Raw genomic sequence first — 22,619 nt, 5'->3', positions numbered from 1 at the left:
TGAGAGGCAACCAGGCAGCTGACGCCCCGGGGCCATCATGCCCTGAACTAGGCAACCAGTGTGGCCTGGGCCCTCCGGGACTGCCTTTCCCCTGGTGATTCTCTGGAGGCCAGTAAAATCCAGGGCCACTTCTCATGTTCCCAATATGGTCCTGCCGGAAGTCAGCAGGTGGGCTAAATAACTTCTTGCTCCACGAGGTGGTTGAGAGCTTGGGTTCCAGAGGGAGACCAGTTGGAGTGTGAATCCTGAATTTCCACCTGTTAGCTGTGTGCTGTTGGGTAAGGCGCTTAACCTCTCTTAGCCTCAGTTTTCCCACTTATGAAATGGGAGTAATAAAAGGGCCTGCAGCACAGGGCTTAGGGTGGATTCAGTGAGGTGCTGGATGTGCCTGGCACAGAGGCAGTGCTCAGTGCAAGCCTGCAGCTGTCATGGTCACTGAAATGGCCATTGCTGTCATTATTAATTACCATACCCATTTGACTTCTTGGGTGGAGGCTTCTGTAACATACATGCTGGGGCCCTGGTCCTCACTCTTCTAGACGTTCAGACACTCTTTACTCAGAAACTCACATATGGGCTTGTAATTAGCCACCTCTAATGTTTTGTGCTCTCCTTACGAACAAGTATCAAATCAAGGCAAGCCTTGCTACCAAGCTGGCTCTAACCAGGGTCTCAGCCTGGAGCACTGGAACCAAGGGAAACCACTGTTAAGGCCAGTCACGCATTCATTAAAGAGTTCAGGCGTTCAAGCCAGGTCATTCCAGGTTATACCAGGACAGGGACAATTACAGGAGTGATGCCGTAAAACGTTGGTTTCCTCCTCACAAGAGACTTCCTGAATTTCTGGAATGGTCGTAACGTGCTGGAAAATGGCTAGGAGGTCTTGAATGCAGTCCTGTAATTTTACAGATGAGGAAAATGAAGTCCCAAAAAGTCTTGTGACCCGTCCGAGTTCACTCAGCAAGTTAAGAGCTAAAATCTAAAGTGCCTCATTCATAGCCAATGCTCCTCAAGAACACCATGCTGCCTCTTAAAAATCAGAAGTTTATTTTTTTGTTCCACATAACACATGTTCATTAGAGAAAGATCAGAAAACACAAACAGAAGAATATTAAAACCATCCTTAAACACGATGCCCAGAGAGAATCACTGTTCCCAACCTGGTGTACATTCCCTTCCATATTTTTTCCAAGCACGTTTATCTGTGTATATTTTATAAAATAGGGACGTCACTAGATGTAGAAACTTTTTATAATCTGCTTTTCTCGGTATCCTATTTCCCATGACAATCAGTATGGTTTCCAGCATCATTTTAACGACTACATGGTGGTTTGTCTTATGAGCGTTCCACAACTTACACAGCAGTCCTCTGTTTTAGACATTTATATTGTTTCCAATTTTTTTTTTTTTTTTTTTTTTTTTTTTTTTTTTGCGGTATGCGGGCCTCTCACTGCTGCGGCCCCTCCCGCCGCGGAGCACAGGCTCCGGACGCGCAGGCCCAGCGGCCACGGCTCACGGGCCCAGCCGCTCCGCGGCATGTGGGATCCTCCCGGACCGGGGCACGAACCCGCGTCCCCCGCATCGGCAGGCGGACTCCCAACCACTGCGCCACCAGGGAAGCCCCTGTTTCCAATTTTTGACTCTTACGAACAAGGCTTGGATCGGATGGTAAGCCCTTTAAAAAAAAAAAAAAAAAGGTTTTGATAAATTTTGCCGAACCGCCTTGTAGAGCAGTTTATACCACTTTAAATTCCCACCGTATACATCTCCTTTTGGGGGAAAAAAGTCCATACATATGGTTTTATGGGAGTGGGTGTATGAAATGGAAAGACATGCAAAGAAAGCAGTTCTTTTGGCTTCAGGTTTCACCACCATCTCTTTTTGATGCTGTTGTTCTTTCTTCCAGCAACTTGACTTTCAGAACGACTGGAAGCTCATCAGTGTGTTCTTCAGTAACACTAGCCAGTGTCACCTGTGTCCCTCCGCCCAACAGGTAAACCACAGGCTGGGAGGCAGAGGAATTGCAGATGCCGGGGTGGGTGCAGAAGGAACTAAACCTGCCTGATCTACATCTGGCAGGCTGGGCCTGATAGCACCTGTTTCAGAGTTAGGGCAGGCAGGCAGGCAGGTAGAGAGACAGACAGATATCTAAGGGCTCAAGGAAACATATTGAGGGAGAGGTATTTTTAACTTACCATCCTTACCATTCAGGAAAAGGAAACCATGGTATAGACAAGCTGAGTCAATGATCGTTCTGCAACTGAGGAAAATCCGCTTCCTAGTTAAAAAATCATTTTGCCTCTTTTAACTCTGATTTCATCTGAATGCTGAACTTAGGAAATAAAGCAGTACTTTTGATAACACCTCTTGAACTCTAGTCCATCATGAACTCTAGTTTTAGTGGGAAGTTGTCTAGTTGTTGATTAGGTAGACTATATCTTGCAGGCTCTTTGGCGTTGCCAGGAATGGGATATGAAACATGTGACTTTTAAAATATTTATGTGGGTGACTGACTATGACTTACGTCTTTATTGACAAGTGTCCAGGTTAGGATCAATTGAAAGTGAGAGGGTGGCTTAGAGGCCTAGGCTATGGTGACATAAATGGCACACAGATGACTCTTCTGGAGCCTGAAGCCTGACTGCCACCAAGCTGGTCCTGCCACTTGGCCCTGCAGTTCAGTTACCTGCCCACTGTCCTTTCAGCAGCCTTCCAGGGCCTCCACCAGGCCACGGCACAGACAAGGGTGAAGTTTCTTGAGATGCTGTCCTCTTCTTTTCTGTGCCCCTCTCCCAAATACGTACTCTTGCCTTCCTCCAAATGCCCCATGACTCCTCCGCCACCAAAATCCCCTCCCTTAGTGATGTTAGGCCCTGGGAGAATGCTGACAGAAGCCCACCTTCCCTAATCAGCTCTCGTTAAACAATATTCCTGCAGATCTCCTGGGTTTGTGGCATATAGATCTTGAAGCTTATTCTACTTCACCTCTGTTTTCTCCCATACCAAGTGAAATTTCCATGCCCTGTTTATTCTCTGCACCACCCCCTGCACTTTGGCCATTGCGCACACCAACGTTTACTCATGAATTTACCCATTCATGCATTGGAATGCTCAAACAAGCATTTAGGCATTGCTGCATTCCTCTACATATCCACTCATCCATCCATCCAAGCATCCATTCATCCATCCATAAGTTATCTATTCCTGCATCAATTCATTCTCTCTTCTTACATACAAGCACACATTATTGTATTTATGATGAGTTTGTTCATGCTAGCATTTGTTTGATTTTTTAATATTTGAATGTATTCATTGATACTTACACTCATTCATGATTTCTTCCATATATTTTATCTTGTGTTCAAGCATTCCTATGTGAATTCTTGCATTCTTTCGTGTATTTATTCCTTCAATACATTACATGCATTCTTGAATACATACATGATGTATTCCTGTGTGCATGTGTCCATTTATGCATTATTTATTTTTATTAAATTTTAGTTACACAAGCAATGCACAGATGCTTTCTTCTTTTAAAAAATGAAACATTATAGTTAAAGCTAAAATACCCTTTAGCCACCACCTCCAATCCTCTCTCTCTTTTTACTTCCAAACTTTTTGCATATCTGTAAATCCTAGTATTCCTTTATGGGTGTGTATATAAGAGAGAGATTTAACATAAATAGTATTATATCGTATGTACTACTGAACAATTTTTTTCCACTAATCAAGTGTTTTTGAGATCCAGTCATGTTGATACATATGGATTGAGTTTATTCCTGTTACTTGCTAAATAGTATCGCACTGTGTACATTTACTACATTTTATTTCACTATTTCTGTATTGATGGCCATTTAGGTGTTTCTAGTTTTCCACTAATATAAACAATCTTGTTCATTTACTTGAACATCGTGGTTTTCTAAATACAGTGATTATATTTCATTGTATTCAATTACAATGTAATTTATTATATTTCAGATTATAGGTTGAAATATATTAGTGGGTCAAATGTCACCAAAAATTATAAAAAAAAGAAATAGACTAGAATCAACTATAAAATATTAGAGTTCATTGCATGTAGTAAGGTAAGTGTTGGTTGGTGATTATTTTTGCTTCATTTATATATAGATATGTGTGTACCAGGTTGTGATGTGAAACATATCTCACACTGTGGGTCATGATCAAAGCAGTTTGAAGAAAGTGCCTTGAGTAGATTCGTTAACATAGAATTGCTGGTCATCAGATACATACACTTTAAGTCTTAAGGACTGCCTAATTGCCCTCCAAAGGAGCTAAACACCTTTATATACTAATATCCTGGGACCAATCCCAACATATAAGGGGCTTTACCATGCCACCAAACAATTCTCAGACACTGGCTGGGTGTCCTACAATTCAGCTCAATTCTGACACGATCTACCTGGAGACAGCATCAGATCCCACAGGTTAGGAGCTCAGTCCTGCAAGACTGTCCCCACCCCCCATTTCAGATGTCAATCCCAAGTCCAGGTTGTCACCTGAGCTGCCCAACTGGCTATAGATTGGAGGTTCCAACAAGCCCCTCCTTGAGTTCAATTAATTTTCTAGAGTGGCTCACAGAACCCAGGGAAACATTTTACTTACTAGGTTCTTGGTTTCTTATAAAAGGATATAATTCAGGAACAGCCAGATGGAAGAAATGCATAGTGCAAGGTATGGGGAGAGAGCGAGAAGCCTCCCTGCTCTCTCCAGGTGGGCGACTCTCCCAGCACCTCCAGGTGGTCACCAACGGGGAAGCTCTCTGAACCCATCCTTTTGCACTTTTATGGATCTTCGTTACATAGTCAGGATTGACTAAATCAGTGTCCAACAGCAATTGATTCAACTTCCAGCCCCAGGCTGGGTGGCGGTCGTGGGCAGGGAGACTAAAAATTCCAACCCCGATCCCAGGGTTGGTTCTTCTGGCAACCAGTCCCCATCCTTAGGTGTAGTCCCAAAGTCACCTCATTAACATAGCAAAATACACTTTTATGCTCTCATCACTTAGGAAATTCCAATGGTTTATGAGCTCTGTGCCGTGAAAGGGGACAAAGACCAAATATATACCTCGTATTACAAATCACAATATCACATACTCTCACCAGTGTCTGAGCGCACCCATTCCCTACAACCTTGCCAACACTTGTTGTTATCAAAGCCAATGATTTTTTGTCGGCATGTGAAATTCCCTCAGGATCTAGTCATGTTGATACATATGGATTAGGTTTATTCACACTTAGAACCTCACACTTTTTTTTTTTTTTTTTTTTTTTTTTTTTCAACATCTTTATTGGAGTATAATTGTTTTACAATAGTGTGTTAGTTTTCCCTCTACAACAAACTAAATCAGTTATACATACACACATGCTCCCACATCTCCTCCCTCTTGCATCACCCTCTCTCCCACCCTCCCTATCCCACCCCCCCAGGCGGTCACAAAGCACAGAGGTGATCTAGAACCTCACACTTTTAATTGGTTGTAAACATATGACAAAAGTAGTCATGCTCCACTCCTGATTTCTAAATGGCTACATACCAGTGACTTAATCTCTGTAAACTGAACTCACTGAAGCGATGTTTACTATCATCCACTCAAATTCCCATTGTATTGCATTTCTCCTTCCGTCTTGATTTTCCTTTTGCACAGAGACCACCAAGGCTTCGGAGCCTAGAATAAATCCCACCTCCACTTCCATTTCCTCCAAAGGACATTGTGGCTCATGGCTCTGGCTCTCAGCCTCCTTGGCTTGGGCTGGCCGGTTCCTCCCTTCCCTCCTGCTTCTGCAGCCCAGACCCTCCCCTCACCTCCTAGTCTTCTTGGTGGCGCTTCTGGCCACAGCTAACCCGGATCCCCCATCTGAGAAGCTCTTACACAGCACTTCTGCATCCCCAAAGCACATCCCAGGCATGGCCTCTCCTTCAGGGGTGGTTCTGCAGAGTCCCAGGGGCCACAGGAGGTGCTCTGAGACTGTGGGCTCCAGGCTTCCACCCGACCTCACAGAGCAGCTCTGCCTTTAACTGTGGCATACATATGTCAGTTTTCCTGAAATAGTTCATATGAGAAAAAGGTATTTTATTGTTAAGAAGAAACGTTAAACTCCGGTCCTGCCCTACTTAGGGCCTGGAATTTTCCTCCCCTAAGGGACCTTTGGGCTCCTTTCATGGGGAATAGACAAGGGCTTGTGTCCACATTTGTTCTTTAGGGATTTCTTAAGGCCAAGGTCATAAGAGAGTAAGACCAGGAACCATTCATTAGGCAGTGATGGTGCTTCTTCAGGGCTGCTATGGTGGATGCAGCAATTCAAAGGCAGGTGCTTCAGAGGTAACTAGTAACCTGGCTCATAGCAGTGACACAGGGATGCTTTTAGGGTCTGGACTCTTGCTTACTGCTCTCTCTAGTTAAAGTCTAGTAATCTGGAGTAAGAACAAAATTGCAAGAAGAGAAAAAATAAAGGAAAAGAAAAACAAAAACAAAGCCTGACATTGCAAAAATCTGTTACTGAATCAAGTTTGTTTGCCCCATGCATGGACAGGCCAAATGCTGGGACACCGAGGTTTGCAGAAAGAAAGGATTTATTCACCAGGCAGCCAAGTGAGGAGATGTGAGAACAAATCTCAAATCCACCTCAGGATATTTATGGGATAAGAAGCAGGGCAGTCTTGCTTCTTTATCCCATAAATATCCTCTGCATGGGGAATATGGGGGATAGGCGATTGGGGAGAAGAAAAAGGTGAGGTAATTGTTCTGAGCAGGTGCAACTAAGCTACATGCTTCTTCAAGGGACACATGCTTCTTCATGGGATGCGTGTTCAGAAAATGGTAGTGTTGGCATGTTCTGAAGGTGGAGTTCTGGGCCCTCTGATGTCGGAAGGTCGCTGATGGGACACTCAACACACGCCCAGTTGGAGGTCTCAACCAGTCTTGTCCAGTTGGAGCTCGAGCCAGTGAACAGCTGACTCCAAGTTCCTGAAACACAACTTGGGCAAACATCTTATTGTTTAGACTGTGGAATGCTTGGAGGACACGCAAGTTTTCATAAAAACAATTAAAGTGAGCTTGGTCAGTGAAGGCAGGTTACAGTTCATTATTTATTAAGCAAGTTGTAGTTTAAGGTATCTAATGGATGACAACACTTGATTTCAAAAATACACCCATTTATTCATTGCAGATGCCTTTAGAAACAGGTGTCAGCATTTTGGAGGACATGCTGGCAATATGACTCAAGAAACCTAAAAGCGTTTGTGTCTTTTGACTGAATAATCTTACTTCTTGGAATAAATCAGATAAATAACTTGGTAGAAAAAGTTAAGTCTGGTTGCAGGCACATGTTTGATAACAGAGCATTCTTCTGATTCTGGGGGCAAAATATGGAAATGTGTAAGTTCTTTTGAAGAAATAAGCTTTTTCCTGACGTCGAGTGATGGAGGAGTTTATCATGTGTGACCTTATAGGCAGGGGACATTTTATAGGAGCATCATGTCTTCCACTAAGGATCAGGGACAGTTGGTGCCCCAAGGACAACCATTCAATACCTGGAAAGCCTAGGCGGGCCCTGATACACTCTGTAGCAGTGAATCAGCACCTCGACTAAGAGGTTTCTAAATCCAGTCTTGCAGTCCGAGGAGACCTGTACAGGGGTTCCCCGAGGGAAGAGGGGTGCCCTCAATATAATAGAGGCAGTGAGGACCTTTCTAGACCAAAGTTCCTATGACTCCTAAGAACGGAAAGTGTGATGCTTGATGTCATGCTCAGGGAGAGAAAAAATGAGACAGAAGGCTTTGTTGCTGGCTATGGTAGCAGAGAGGGCTGGACTGGCTTCCAGAGGACAGCCTGGCACCAAAGCCGGGACACAGGAGTGGGAGGCTGCCCTCCACGCAGTCCCAGCCCGACTGCTGGGCAGCTGTCTCCAGAGTCACCGCCTGTGTCTGTGTGCCTCCCAGGAAACAGAGCGGCTGCTAGGCCTGCTTTGTCTTCCTGTCTGCGCCAAGTCGCCTCAGGGGACAGCAGGTGTGCAGGCAGCGTAGGAATCTGTCTTGTTGCAAAGTTTAGTTTTGTTTTGTTTTTACACTGAAAAGGTAAACCAGGGTCGTTTTTTTGAAGTGCTGTCCTTTGTTTATTTTCATTCCCTGCAAGGAACTGGGTGGGAAGAAGGTGTCTTTAAATACTCAGTGACAGGAGCCCTTTTCTTAGGGCAGATGTGGCAGGGAAAGATCTGATAAGAGCGCCATGTGGAAGTTTTGAGGTTCATCTGGGTCCCTAAATCCAAGCGTTCCCCCTTTGGACCTGATTTTCTTCAGATCAAAGTGATTCCACCAGTCTTTGGGAGTAAACCTGGTCTCATATCCCTCATATGAGCTTTAGAATTGCCTTGACCTTGGGTTTGCCCTTCCCTGACACGGAACTTCTCATTTGGGAGAGTTTACTTTTTTTCCTGGCGGGTGATGTGTTGGGGAAGTCAGAGAATGGACCAAAAAATCCCAGGAAGCTCTGGGAACCCTACACTTGTGTGTGGGAAACTGGGGTCTGGATGGGGCTTTCGTTACTATCATCTCTGTCGAGGGAGGATGGGGGGTTGGGGAGGGGAAGGGACAGGCCAGCGTGAGCCTGGGCATCTTTGCCCCGTGTCCCCTGTCCCCACCCACACTCAGAACATTTCTCCTTCCACAGCAAAAACACGTGACGAGCAGCATGGACCGGCTGACGAGAGCGCTGGAGTACCTGCATCGGGAGGTGAGGTTGGCAGCTCCCTCAGCTTGGCGGGACCACGCACCCCGAGCTCCCTCCCGGGCGCCTGCAGCAGCCGGGAGAAGCTGCCCTTCCGTGGGTTGGTGGGACAGGTGCTGGTTTCTTTCGAATGGCCTCCACCGGGACGGGGAAACGGACTCCCAGGAGGGAGACCAAGACCCCAGGGAAAGGGAAGGCTCTGGAGTGCTTTTGATGAAAACACGGGTCACCGATAGAGCTCTTCACTCTTGCAAAGGATGTTACTAAGAGGGCCCCCCCGGGGAGGAGGGAGGATACAGCCCTGTTCCTCCCTGGGGTGTCTGTGACCCGGTCTTTCCTGAGGCCCGGCTCTGTGTCTGGGGCAGTGATGGCCTGGAGCCTGCAGGGACCTTGGGAACTCTCGAGGCTTCCCTAAGTGACCAGTGTGAGCACTGCAGGTCCTGGAAATCCCAGGGGAGCTCTGGGCTCTCACCGTCCCCGTCTGTCCCTAGGGAGGAAGAGGGCCCACGGTCCCATTACCACTGGGTCTTGCCGCCCTGTGTTGGGGAGGTGCCCTGCCCACCAGGAGGGGCGGTGAATGACACATTTCTGGATGGCACAGCCGATAGAGCTGACAGCTCTGAACGGACCCCAACCAACCATGTCCCGACGGGCCCGCCTGTTTAACCAAGGAGAGTTCCCGTCGTGCTCAAACAGACCCCAGACTAGGCTCAAACCAGGGGTTCCAGAGAGGCCGCAGGGCTGTGACCATGACTTGGCGAATGCTCACCTCGCCCCGCATATCCCCCTAGGTCCCCAAAGCATTTGTGAACCTGGTGGATCTCTCCGAGGTTCTGAGGGGCTCGCGCCGGCATCAGGGGACTCCGCTCAGGTAAAAAGGGAAGTGAAAAGGGACTGCTGCCACAGCAGCAGCTGTCGACTGCTGCCACACCCCCAGCACTGCGTAGGGCATTTTACGCGCATCAACGGACCCAAGGGGTGGAGTCGGAGAGGGACAAAGCGACGCGTGTGAGATCACACAGCCAGCGGGGGGCAGCGGAAGGGGCCCTCTGCCCATTGTTTTGGGGACTGAGTTAAAGGATGAAATATGCAGCCTGGTTGACGTCGTGACAGGTGCCCTACCCCCACCAGAGTGACTTGAGAGTTTAAAAAAACAGCTTGGGCAAAACAGCTATAAGCCAAGAAGTATGACTTCCAGAAATTGGAAAGACAGTTTAGCCTAATTGTATTTTATGTTCCCACAACTTGATCCCCATGTATTTCTGAGAGTTTCAGAGAATTTAAACTTTCTGAGCCCAGGTCCTGAGATTTCTGGCTGGGCATGTGGGAAAGAAGTTCACGTGGATAAAGTCAGGGCAGGGGCGTTGTAGGTGGTGGCCACGGAAAGGAGAGGACAGTGCAGAGAGGACGGGGGGGGCTTTGAAGAGGAAGAAAGGCGAAGGAAGGGCTCAGAGTAGGGGAAGGGAGAACGGGAGGCGGGTTTCTGGGGGAGGAGCAGTGAGGGAAGCGGTGCATCAGGAGATGAAGTGAGAGAGCGTCTCCATAACGAACCCTTTTTTCTCCCCCAACGTGTGCTTCCTTCCTTCCTTCTTCTGGGCCATCTAAGACTCCCAGCTTCCCCTGCCCCGGCTCCCAAAGCAACTCCTAGTGCCCCCAGCCCCACCTTCCTCCAAGAGGGAGTCTAAACGGCCCCACGCGGCATCCACGCTCACTTCCCGCCTGTCTTAACCTGCAGTCCCACGGCGTGGCCCTGCCGGTGCTCAGGGGAGACCTCGCGGCTGTCCAAGGTTGCGACCCAGTGGGCCTATCAGGTGAGTGCGCTCTGGGACACTCGCTGCCTGTTGGCTCACAGGGGCAGGTGGTCATGAGAACAGGGATGGTGGGAACAATTCGGTTGCACGTTTGCTGACGTAGGACCCCCACCAGCTGAAGTCAGAGCTGAGAGTCAGGAGCGAAAGACAGCAGCTCCTCTTGGGTCACTTCCAGGTGCTGACTTGATTTTCCTGCACGTAAAATGGGAGCTGCCTTACTGATTGCGGGGGTGGGAGTGGATGGAAGTGGAGGTGGGGGGGTGGTACCTACGGTAAAAGATGCTGAAGAATTTTGCAGATCGTTCCGAGATGCTTTTGGTCGTCATCACCCCTTCTGCCACTGCATCTGTGGCTGGTGGACTAGGCTTATGCCCAGACTGCAGCCCAGACTACGGTCTGGATCCTGAAGGTGTGCATCTAGTTTATAGGAGAGACCCCAAGACAGTGCGGGTGGCTCAGCGGAAGCCTCCGTCCCCACCAGCAAACAGCGCAAAGCGTGGTTCCCACTGACGTGTGTTAACGTGATGATTTTTATTTAAGAAGCAGTTTTGTATAAGCAGTTTTCTATATGAAGCTGTATGTCATGTCTCTCGCTTTGGAAATGACATTTTTTGAGTGGTTAATAGCATATCCCTCTACAGAACTCAGCCTTTGAAGAGAGAGTGGGGAGGACCCTAGCTACATACTGGGCTGGCGTATACTTCTTGAGCTCCCAGAGGATAGTTCTCAGGTCTTACCTGACGCTGGACTTCAGAGGAAAATGAGAACCTCATTTAGTTAATCAAAGGACCCTGAAGTGTGGGATGAGAGGGGGCTTCCAAATAGCCTGTGATTCAGAATAGCATGGGTGGGTGATTCTGACCTGGGGGCTGCTGGGAACTACCTGGTGTGAGGATGGGGCAGGCTGAGCCTCGCCGGTGCTCCTTTCTTCAGGAAACCTGGGAACAGCTCCTGGCCTCCAGCAAGTACAACGAGCAGGAGTCCTTCGCAGTGGTTTTCCAGCCTTTCTTCTACGAGAGAGCCCTGCCGCCACCCTCGGTGAGTGAGAGCCTGGCCCACACCCTCTCCCTCCCCTGCCCTCTCCTCCGCAGATGCCCCAACCCAGTTGAGCTTCACCGAGCCCAGGATGTGTAGTCTCGGGGGGAAATGCTGCAGCGTTCTCTTATACTTTTTGGACAACTTCCCAGTGGGGTTGGATAGCCCCGTGAGGAAGGTTCCGAGAGGCAGAGCCATCCCAGAGGTCAAGAGCACGGACTCCAGCCAGACGGCTTCTGGCTTTGGAATGGGCCGGCTGTGTGACCTTGGGCAAGTTGTTTGAACTCTCTGTGCTTTGGTTCCTCATCTGTGAAATCAGGGCCCTTATTAACATTCTGCCTGCTAGAGTGGTTGTCAGGATGATTAAATACATGTGAGGAACTTAGAGCAGTGCCTGGTTCTTGGAAGCCCGCAGTATCTCTCAGCTATGGTGACTATTCAGGATGGAATTTCCAGGCACCACACTGCAGTTCTCCCTCTGCGGGCTCCTCCACATCTATCCCTGCAAGGGAGGGTACTTTGAGTTGTTTCCTCATCCGGGTCACTGGGCAAATGCCCCTTAGCCCTGGGGGGCCGTACAGACCACAAGCGCTGTGGTGGGTGCACACGTGCTCAGCTCAGCAAGGTCTCTGACGCCTCTGGGGCTTCAGCACAGTACATCTGGGACAGCCCCTCCCTCCAGGCTCCTGGCTTCTGCTATTGGAGTCATTTTGTCCCTCCAGGACTTCAGTGATGTTTAAACAGTAGTTTAATAGGAGGAGGAATATTAGTTCCCGTCCCCCTCTCCTACACAGACCATACCTGAATCACTTCCCTGTCACCTGCTCCCTTCTGCTGCTTAGTTCAGTATGTACTGAACATCCCACAAGGATGAAGAGCAGGCAGACGTGTGCTGTGCCCCTCCAGGCCCTCCCCTCTGAGCCTATAAGTTCCCGCCATGATTGATGGGGAGGGACTGAGAGATAGGATCTGGGTGCAGCAGGACCCCCATCTCTGCCAAGAGAGCTTCAGGGTGCGTGGCAGGGCTGTCCCATCCCCAGGGGCACACGGGACTTCTCATCTGGTTCTCTTTCAGGGGGAGCGACCACTCCAGGATCCCACTGTCCTCGCCTTGACTCTCTGGAACAGCATGGTGAGTGGCTGGGGGTCCCGGGGCGCCGCCCTGCCAGCCTGGGGTTTAGTCTATGGAAAGAGGAGCAGGGCCTCTGCCGTCGTGGCCCGTCTGCTCACCGCTCTGATGGAGGGGTTGAAGGACACCAGCAGGACCCCAGGATGATGATTCTGGGCCATCAGGGGTCCCTCCCACATCCAGTGACAGCCCATCTGGGACCACCTGGGAGTTTCTCCTCCTCTTCCCGGAAGCTGGGCTGCAGCCCTGACAGTGAGCGGGGCTTCCCTGGGCAGCCTCAGTCCTGCTCTTTCTGGACGCAGGAACGTTTCCTTGGCATCTGTCTGGGAGACTTCACTTGGGGTGGGGCACCAGGGAGCAGGCTCACGTAGCAACCTGGTCCAGCTCTCCCTCACTTTACACTTAAGTTTCCAATGCTCAGGGTGGTGCCTGGGGTGAGTGTCGAGTGATGAAGACCTGAGTTCAAAGCTCTCACAAGCTGTGTGAACTTAGGGTCTCAGCTCCCTTTCTGCGAAACCCCTGAGCCAACACGTGGAGAGTGTATAGCTCCCTTCCGGCCCACAGTGAGTATTCACCATGGGTGGCCCTTCTTACTCTGACTGTGACGGGCTTTCCCCAGACTCTGAAGGTCCCCCAGGGCTGTCTGGGATTAGTCAGTGGATGGAATGTTCGTCAAAACTTTGAACCTCTCCAGAGCACCAGACAGAGACCTGATTTTGCCATGTATTTTTTTCCCCATCCAAACTGTCCTAGAATTCCAGTAACAGAAACTTTGGTTTTCTTCTTCCTTGCATTCGAAAAATTGCTCTCCATCTCCTCAAACTGAGGTGCTGTGCTGAGTCCTACGAGCAGCTGTAGCTGGGTGTGCAGTAGCCAGTAAGACGGCAGGGAGGGCAGGGGCCAGCCCAGGCGGCCCGGATTGATGGAGTCACGCTAGCCTTCGGAGAAGGCATTTGATTTCTTTGAACGAGGACCCTTGTTGGTGGGCCTGAGCCCTGAGCGGTCAGGCCCCAGAAAACCACTTTGCTGCTGATCTGCCTCCACCCTCTCTCTGGGGGAGGAGGGCTGCTTCTTCCAGCGCAGCCAAAACTCTCTCCTCCTCTGTTACCTTTCTCCCAAGCAACAAAAGAAAGCCTAGAGGGTGCCTGCCCTATGCTGGGTCCAAGGAAGATACAGGAGACACACCAAATGGCCTAGCGAACAGCTGGAAGGGCACAGCAGGAACAAGGTCATGCCCCGGACAGAGCACCCGAAAAGGATATGGGCAAGAGGCCAGGACAGGCCCACGAGGGTGGGATTGGAATTGGCTTTGTCGGCATGGGTTGGGGGGAAATATGTCAGGGGAGGTGGGGCTGGCGTTCCCAGGCAAGAGGAGCTGTGTGAACAGAATAAAATGCACTAGCAAGGGGGGGTGGGAGAGGGACGGGATAAGGAGACCCCACGAATGAATGAAGTGCCCTGTGCAGTCAGACAGGCACACGGCACGCACAGCGTCCTGAAACCCACTCGAGGGTGAGGATGGGCAGGTGCCCAGAGGGGAACAGAAGATCTCACGCTCAAGGCCAAAGGACTGGGACCCAGTAGGTGTCCCAGGGGCTTTGGGGGAGGAGGCGGCTTTCCTAGGTGGGCAGTTACCTGCCCAACCAACCAGCAGTCATTTCCCAGGGAGAGGCCTCGAGGTCCCTGTAGCCGAGCCAGCGAGGAGGGAAGCGTGTCCCCTTGGCTTCCTCTCGGGCAAAATGCCAGACCGTCCCACGGCTCCCAAGTGAGCACAGCTGCCAGAACCCAGGGACAGCTCCTGCAGGCCCGGGTTAATTTATGAGAAATTATGAAGGGAACGGGTTAGGCGAAAGGGCACTGGGTAAGGAGCCAGCAAACCTGGGTTCTGATTCCAGCTGTGCTTTTGGTGGTTTCTTGAGGTGAGTCATGTGGTCTTTCTGGGCCCCATTTTCTCTATCTGCCAGCCTCAAAGGACCTTGGAAAATATAGGAGCAGTTCACCCTTGGGTTCCCTCCTGTGTCCTCCCAGGGACATGGGGAGGCCAGGAGCCTCCCTGCCTCCACCTCTGTGTGCCTCCGTGGTGTTGGGCTTAACTGCAACTACAGAGGTAAAAGCCAGCTATGTCCGTCATGCCCACATTTGCAGACACATAAGAGCCCCAAGTGAGGGCCACCCTCTTACATGGGGAGCAGAGAGGGCCAGCAGAATCGCTGTGACCAGAGGGGCCCAGCTTCTACCGCTTCTCTCCTTGGCCTCGGCGACCGCGCAGGGCCACACAGTGTCTGCTCCCCGGGCCGAGTCCCAAGGTGCGTGTAAGCTCTGAGGGCCAGTGAAGGAAACCCCCCCACACACACGCACACAGTCATCGTGAGCGGCCCTGCTTCGGAAACACACCTGGCTGCATGAGCCACGCAGACGGAAGAGGAGCTCCCGGCACGAAGCGGAGGAGGATTTTGTGTTTGGGACGTAATTCATTGCCTGGGCCCTTCCTGCCTCCTCGATACCTTCTGATAATTCTGATGTAACAGTAGTGTTGATGAGACCCACCTGTGGGGACTCAATTGCCAGGTCCAGCCGTCACGGCCCCCCACCTCATGCCGGGCCTTGCGCTAGCGCCAGAGCCGCAGGGCGAGGTGAGAAGGGCTCATGGTCAGGCAGGGCTCTTGAGAGCACGTCTAAGGTCATCCCCCAACCCTGCCACGCTCCAGTTCATCTCGGGGGCAGGGAAGCTGTGCGGAAGAGATGCGAGCAATTAGAGGGCTGAAAAGTGGAGCAAAGGCGCAAGACCAGCGTCCCCAGGGCATGCGCAGTGCAGGGTGGTGGATGGAGAGACACGCACAGGGTCATTTGATGTAGCCGAGTCATTTTCCATCCTGAGGATGGAGGGTCAGAGCGTGTGTAAAGGGGGTTAATGGCAGCAGGAAGGATGCAGGTGACTGAGAAAGACACACTTAGGGGCTTCCCTGGTGGCGCAGTGGTTGAGAGCCCGCCTGCCGATGCAGGGGACGCGGGTTCGTGCCCCGGTCCGGGAGGATCCCACATGCCGCGGAGCGGCTGGGCTCGTGAGCCATGGCCGCTGAGCCTGCGCGTCTGGAGCCTGTGCTCCGCAACGGGAGAGGCCACAGCAGTGAGAGGTCCGTGTACCACAAAAACCAAAAAAAAAAAAAAAAAAAAGAAAAAAAGACACACTTAGGCCAGGGTTCTTAGTGCAAATGGGTTTATTGGGAAAACATGAATTTTCCTTTGGAGTCCTTAAAATATTAGGCTCCGTTATCTCCATTCGACTAAAATTATCACAGCGTGGCTTTCTCAGCATTTCTTTCCAGATTCTATTATTGATTAAATTCTTGAAAGATTGGAGAAAAGAAGTCAGGCCACTTCGACATTGGGCCACCAACTCAGGCCCACTGAACACTGCCTTTCAGAGCGGCCCTGAAAGTTCTGGGTTGGAATCCCATACTTAGGGGTGTCCACTATCAGAATAAAACTGCAAGGAGATGGGGGGGTGCAGTTCCTCCTCCAGCCTCTGAGCAAAAGGTTGCCACTCCTTTTCCAGAAGGTTAATTACACCCTCTTATCTGACCCTGTCCGTTTGGGTGAAGGAAGGTTACCTGAGAAGGGTAAAGTTCTTTCCCTGCTTCTTGTTTGCTGGGCACGGATGCCGGGATAAGATATTGCTGAGGAATCTAAAAGGCTCGTGGAAGATAGCAGAGCCCGTGACTCGAGCCAGATAGGGGGGGCTCCTTCCTGTAGCCTCCTGCCCTTTCTGTCCCCCGTCAAGGTCTGTGGGAGGGGAGAGGAGGGACCGGGTGACCTAGGAGCCCAGCTCCTCTGGGCAGCAGGGCTGGCGGCAAACGTGAGGTCCCCAAACAGTAGAAGACAGTGCGTGCAAGAGAAAATCTGTGATCTCTCAAAGCCACTCTATTTTTCTGTTAAGTGTTTACAAAAGTATAATGAACGTTTAAAAATAGCAGAAGGAACTTAAAATCCTGGCTCTGTTGAATTCTCCAGCTGCCTTCATTTTTCGATCTTGCCTCCAATGCTTTTACCTGAGCCGATCCTCTGCTGCTTTCTCTGGCAGGTACACCATACGCTTTTTGTCTATGTTGTGAGATAGGCTTCAGTTATCCTTGAAGTAGCTGCCTCTATCAGCCACTGGTACCACTATCACTGTTCCTGAATTGCTAGACTCTAGTCGTTAGCGTGGCGCCGTGCTATGTCCCATGTCACTGTACCTCTGTGTCCCAGGTAAAGACATGGGGCTTGCCAGGTGACAGAGGGTTTCATTCATTCCCTGCTGGTTTACACGAGAGCCATTTATTTCCCCTTCCTTCCCATTCCCACTCTCCTCTCGGAGGGAAGTTTAACCAGGGAGCCGGCCAGCAGCAGGGCAGCAAGGAGGGGGATGCAACCTCAAGCTGAACAACTGGCTCCTGGGTGACCAGGTAGCCGGTGACCCTATGAGAGCGATTTGGTTGAATCTGGACACCCGTGGCCTTGTGTCAGCTCAACCTCCCTGGTGTTCAGTTTCCCCTGCAACAGGAGGGGTGCGCTGGGAATCAGTGGGTCCTCTCCCGCAGTGGGCCTCAACTTGAGCATGCATCAGAATCCCTGGAGGGCTTGACAAAGCACGGGGAGCTAGACCCCACCCCAGAGTTGGGGGCTGGGAATTTGCCATTTCTAACGTGTTCCCAGGTGAGGCTAATGCTGCCCGCCCAGGGTCACACTCCGAGAAACGCTGAGCTAATGAGCCCTTCTCAGTGGTACCCTAGGATGCTGCCACCTGTGTAAGACTTTTCTGTTCTAAACATCACCTTCTTTTCTAGCTGGAGCCAGCAGGACAGAAAGATGAGCCATTCAGTGCAAAAGAGAGAAGGCCAGTGAAATGTCCCTCTCAGGTAGGCAAGGACTGGAGGGGGCTGCAGGGACAGGGGGGTGGGGGGCGGCATCTCCTGCTGAGTTGGGGAGAAAGGTGGCGTCACCAAGCAGGGGGCTTTGCTGTGAAGTGGGTCTTACCTGGTTGAGACATTAGCCCGTTAGAGTCTCGGGTCTGTTCTTCTGGGCCTGGGCACACCTAAGGTTTATACCTGTGGGCCAGGAGAGCTGTTTTAACAGAACTGAGGCCCCTTCCATGCTTGTAGAGGGCATAGGAACAAAGCCACAGCTCACTTGGCCCCAAATGCTAAGATGGGTATCTTAAATATGTGCCTAATATATAGTAGGTATAGAATTAATGTTGCTGAATAAATTAATAAAAAAATAACTGAATGTAAATGAATCGAATTCTTTTTTATCACTTAATGCTAGTCAAATTTTTGGCTTTCTTGATGAATTGGTAAGCTTTTGTTACTAGGCTGTAAGAACTGTATAATTCACCCTCTTTTCCTCTTTGCCTTGGCTGTCAGGAAACTTAAGATTAAGTTCTCTTTTCATGGAAATATACTTACTTTGCCTGTTGGCATGAACCTCAGGTAGAGAGCAAAAATGCTGACTGCTGCAAATGGGAAATTTCAAAATGTTAATGAGCTCCTTCAGGGAACCAATGGGCAGTACAGAGAAGAAAAGACAGAGAATGTTTCTCTCATCCTTTAAAGGATGGTATGAATGTTTCAGGTTGGCCAAAGGCATTGCTGGGTGATAAACGTTGATGATTATAGGATACGGATTTCTGGATCGTGGTTACAACGCATTACCTTTCTCTGCAGGAGAATCCCTATCTGTTCACCTACAGGAACAGCAACTATCTGCCCAGGTTGCTAAAATCCCATGTGAAGTTTCAGGTATGGAGAGGATTTTCTGTGATTGACAAACATGCAAATGAAGCAGGGGCCACACCTTGCTGAGTCTTTTGAAGCTTCCAGGGCAGTTCTTTGTGCTCTGGACCCCCATGGGTAGGTTGGAGAAGAGTGAAGGAGCACATGTGTGGCTGCCCCCTTGGTGCCTGAAGCAGGGCTGCCCTCCAGCTCCATCTTTAAAACGGCCTCAGCAACCAGCATCCCACGGCTTCACGGGGTGTGTTGGGGGGCTCAGCACTACCTGTTCCCCGTCTATTTTGATGCGAGACAAGAATTTCAGGCCCTCCCCAAATCTCTGACAACTCCTTTAAAACTCATCTGAGACGTTAATCTGAAGAGAAAGTCCAGAAAAGGCAGAGAAATGGGGTGAAGTCTGAAAGCTGTCAGCACGGAGACCAGAAGGCCTCAGCTGTCGGCCACACCTTAGGGGCCGCCTCACACACGTCTTGCTTATGACTTATCTCATGAGTCTTTTTCTGATACTTCCTATCAAAATTAGATAGGGCACGCCACACTCCTCTGAGGATGCAAGAAACACTTGAAGGTTGTCCTCCTTCTCAGAGGACTGGGGACCAATATGGGTTGAGACGAATTTGGTGGCGGTCTCAGCACCACCCCTGCCTCCCTATTGGATAAAAGAGGGTGCGATTTACTCCCAGTGGTGTAGGCAAAGCTGATGGCCTGGGCCTGCACCACAAAGCCCAAGAGATACAGCGTAAAAGACTTGACTTATCAGCTTGTCCCATGCTTTCTAACTAATAACACAGCAGTAAGGCTACATCTGAGAGGCAACATGGTGCCGTGATCTGAGAGAGCTGGCTTGGGGGTTCAAATCCAGACTCTTGCACTTACTGGCTCTGTGTCAGGGAGACTTAACCTCTCTGTGCCTTAGTTTTTCAAATCTGGGAAATAGTGATAGTCATAGTTGTACCTAATAGAGTTATTAAATTGTAATAAGTTATTAAGTATAAGGCACATGTAACAGTACCTGGCATGCCACGAGTTTTATAGTAGAGGGAGCAATGCATATCTTCAGGATACATTTACTGACTACCAGCTGTGCACCATTAGGATGCAAGCTCCATGAGGGCAGGGACTCAGAGCAGGTACCTGGCCACTATTAGCCGAATAACGAAATGGGTGGGCGGGTGGGTGGGTGGGTGGATGGGGACCGGGCATAGGAGATAAAAACACAAATACGTTGCTTGTCCCAAGGAACTCAGTCTAGTGGAGTCAACCAGCAGTGATAGCATAATGTAGAAAGTGCTGTAAGATTTCTACGGGGTATTCTGGGAACACAGCAGAACAGATGACAGGCAGGAGGGAGTTAAGAAGGCTTCCCCAAGAGTACCCATGACCTCAGCCTGAGGATGATAGAAGTCAAGCCAGGTGGGTGGGAGTGAGGGAAACAGAGAGAGGGAAAGGGAAAGAAAGAGCAGAGGTAGGTGTTCGGACAAAGATGTGGAGGGACAGAGAGTCAGGTGGATGGTTTGGAATGTCGGGGGCTTCCTACGCCATGCTGAGGAGGATGAACTTTATGCTGATGTTAGTACAGAGTAGAAATATCCTTATTCAACCAACAAGTGTTTATTGAGTATCTACCGTGCAGCGTTCTAGGCTCTGGACATACAAGAAGCAAAATGGATGAAAATTCCTGCTTTCACTGAGAATTTGGGCAAGGGAGTGATTTTTATATTGAGAGAGAAAGAGTCCTCTGATTGGATTCAGAAGGCTTGGTGGGGAAGCCCACAGGCCGGCAGCAGTGATGATGGTGAACAGGGCCATGTTCCAGGAAGAAGGGACAAGGCCTGAACTTAGCCTGAGGCTGAGGGACTAGGGAAGGGGTTCCGGCTTGGGAACATCTGGAAAGGGTGTTGTGGACACTCAGATGTGAGTGTTGAAGGAAAGGGAGAAATCCTACATGATGCTTAGGTTTCTGTACTAAGTGATATCTTCCAAAATAGAGGCCCACTTCTCACCCAGTTTCTTAGGTTGCAAGATCCATTTCTTCTTATTTCTCCGTGTGTCTCATTTTAGGTGAGAGATGGAACGGAAATCAGGTGTCCTGACAAGGATCCCTCTGACACGATTCCCACATCAGGTACACGGCTTGAGTCAAGTGATTTTTAAACTCATTTGAGGTCTAAAACCATCAAAGTAAGAGCAGCCTTAAGATGACAGGGGCTTTCCACACCATCTGAGATACACCTGAGAAGTTTTCAAGGCCATACAGCTCTGTATGTATACTTGTAAGTTCATGCCTGTGTTTGATTATTCTTTAACTAAAATATGATGACATTATCAGAAAGCATTCATCGAGCATTAACTGTGTGCCAGGCCATGCTCTGCAAAGGGCCCAGTGTCAGGTGAGTGAGCTGATGTCATTGTCCCCGCTGGGAAGCCTTGATGAAGTGAACTTATTCTCTGAAAAACAAAACTACCTTTAAGCAGGAAGCGAAAATAACCAGTCCAAACTCCGGGTCAGAGCCATACGCAGAGAGCACTCAAACACTGGAAGGCATGCCATCTTACAAAGGTGCCATTTTCACTGCTTCTTTGTGTTTCCAAGACGACTGGTGCTGGGCCATGAAAATGAGGCTCATGGAACATTCTAGGCAGAGACCTTCCCAAAGAGGGGCTGCCTAAAGGCTGAAACTTTTCCTCCAGGTGAGCCAACCTCTGAGTGATGGCTCTGTGCACATGATCATGGGAGGTCACGGGAGAGCCATGTGGTAGCCCACGTGACTCACAACCTCAGCCCAGGAGCATTTCTGCAACAGTGCAATAGGTCCTCATGCTTGGTCCTGGAGGGTGACTCATTTGTTCATTGATTCGTTCACTTGTTCACTCTTCTATTAGATGATTGCTGAATGCCTCTTATGTGCCTGCCAGGATGGAAAGCGAAGTTTGAAGGTGTCACAGTGTGCAAATCTTTGTAGTCACATTGTCTCCTTTTGCTGAGTATTAGTAGAACAAGTTTAAGTGTCAGCCCGCCCTTCATGTCTGTCTTAGCTCTACACGCTCAAATCTAGCCAAATGACGGGCAAGTAAGTTAAAAATCTTCTCAACAAAACTTCAGTGTGTAACTGGTTCTTGATTAAGTTGCAGAATAATGGAATAGGTGATAAAAGTCTTACAGGGCTTCCCCGGTGGCACAGTGGTTAAGAATCCCCCTGCCAATGCAGGGGACACGGGTTCGAGCCCTGGTTCGGGAAGATCCCACATGTCACAGAGCAACTAAGCCCGTGTGCCACAACTACTGAGCCTGTGTGCCACAGCTACTGAAGCCCGCATGCCTAGAGCCTGTGCTCCGCAACAAGAGAAGCCACCGCAATGAGAAGCCCGCGCACCTCAACTAGAGAAGGCCCACACGTAGCAACAAAGACCCAACGCAGCCAAAAAATTAGTCTTTTGAAAAAAAAGTCCTACACACACACACACACACACACACACACTCTCTCTCTCTCTCTCTCTCTCTCTCTCTCTCTCTCTCTCTCTCTTAGTCTTTAGACTTTTTCCCCCCATACTTAGTGACAGCCCCTTCCTATTGGTTGGTTTACTAGCAGAACTTCAGTAGCAGAAACAAATTGTTAGCTTCATATGTAGGCCCTCCAACAGCAAAAGCTCAAAGATATATGTACATATAGAGAGAGGGAGGGGGGAATTTGAATGTTTTAATAGCCATACTCTTTACAGTGAAATGATATCCATCCTCTTTTAACCTTATCATTCTGAAAGGATGGTGTGTAAAGATTTTGCAATCTGTCTAGATTATGTTCCCATCATGACAATGATAACCAGCCAATCCATGAGCGCATATCTGAACATCTGAAAGCCAAATAAAATGTGAATCTCTTCTTTATCCCTTGACCCTGAAGATTATCTTGTTTTTTGGTGCTTGAAGATGTAAGCACAAGAAATCTCAAGACCTTGAGATCTTAGATACTCTGGTGACAGAAGCTGTTTGGATAAAGCAGATGGAGAGATTTACGCCTTCTTTGATCGAACCACGTGGGCCTGGGACCAAAACACTAGCACTGGCCAACCGGGCGGCAGCACCCACGGGCTAATGTTGGGCCTGCACCTCTGAGTCTCCCTGAAAAGTG

At 49.6% G+C, this 22,619-nt stretch overlaps 1 protein-coding gene across 1 annotated transcript in view; it reads left to right on the top strand.

The window, feature by feature from the left end:
• PLB1 (phospholipase B1) overlaps nucleotides 1-22,619 on the top strand; it is a 104,948-nt gene that overhangs the window by 9,517 nt on the left and 72,812 nt on the right. The window contains exons 9-17 of the mRNA XM_059078669.2: nucleotides 1,907-1,993; nucleotides 8,687-8,749; nucleotides 9,535-9,614; nucleotides 10,479-10,554; nucleotides 11,488-11,592; nucleotides 12,665-12,721; nucleotides 17,545-17,616; nucleotides 18,424-18,498; nucleotides 20,551-20,614. Of these exons, the coding sequence (XP_058934652.1) occupies nucleotides 1,907-1,993; nucleotides 8,687-8,749; nucleotides 9,535-9,614; nucleotides 10,479-10,554; nucleotides 11,488-11,592; nucleotides 12,665-12,721; nucleotides 17,545-17,616; nucleotides 18,424-18,498; nucleotides 20,551-20,614 (679 nt within the window). The remainder of the gene's footprint in view (nucleotides 1-1,906; nucleotides 1,994-8,686; nucleotides 8,750-9,534; nucleotides 9,615-10,478; nucleotides 10,555-11,487; nucleotides 11,593-12,664; nucleotides 12,722-17,544; nucleotides 17,617-18,423; nucleotides 18,499-20,550; nucleotides 20,615-22,619) is intronic.

The sequence above is a fragment of the Kogia breviceps genome, chromosome 11 (genome assembly GCF_026419965.1).
Source record: "Kogia breviceps isolate mKogBre1 chromosome 11, mKogBre1 haplotype 1, whole genome shotgun sequence".
Lineage (NCBI taxonomy): Eukaryota > Metazoa > Chordata > Mammalia > Artiodactyla > Physeteridae > Kogia > Kogia breviceps.
This window is presented reverse-complemented; position numbering and strand designations above follow the sequence as displayed.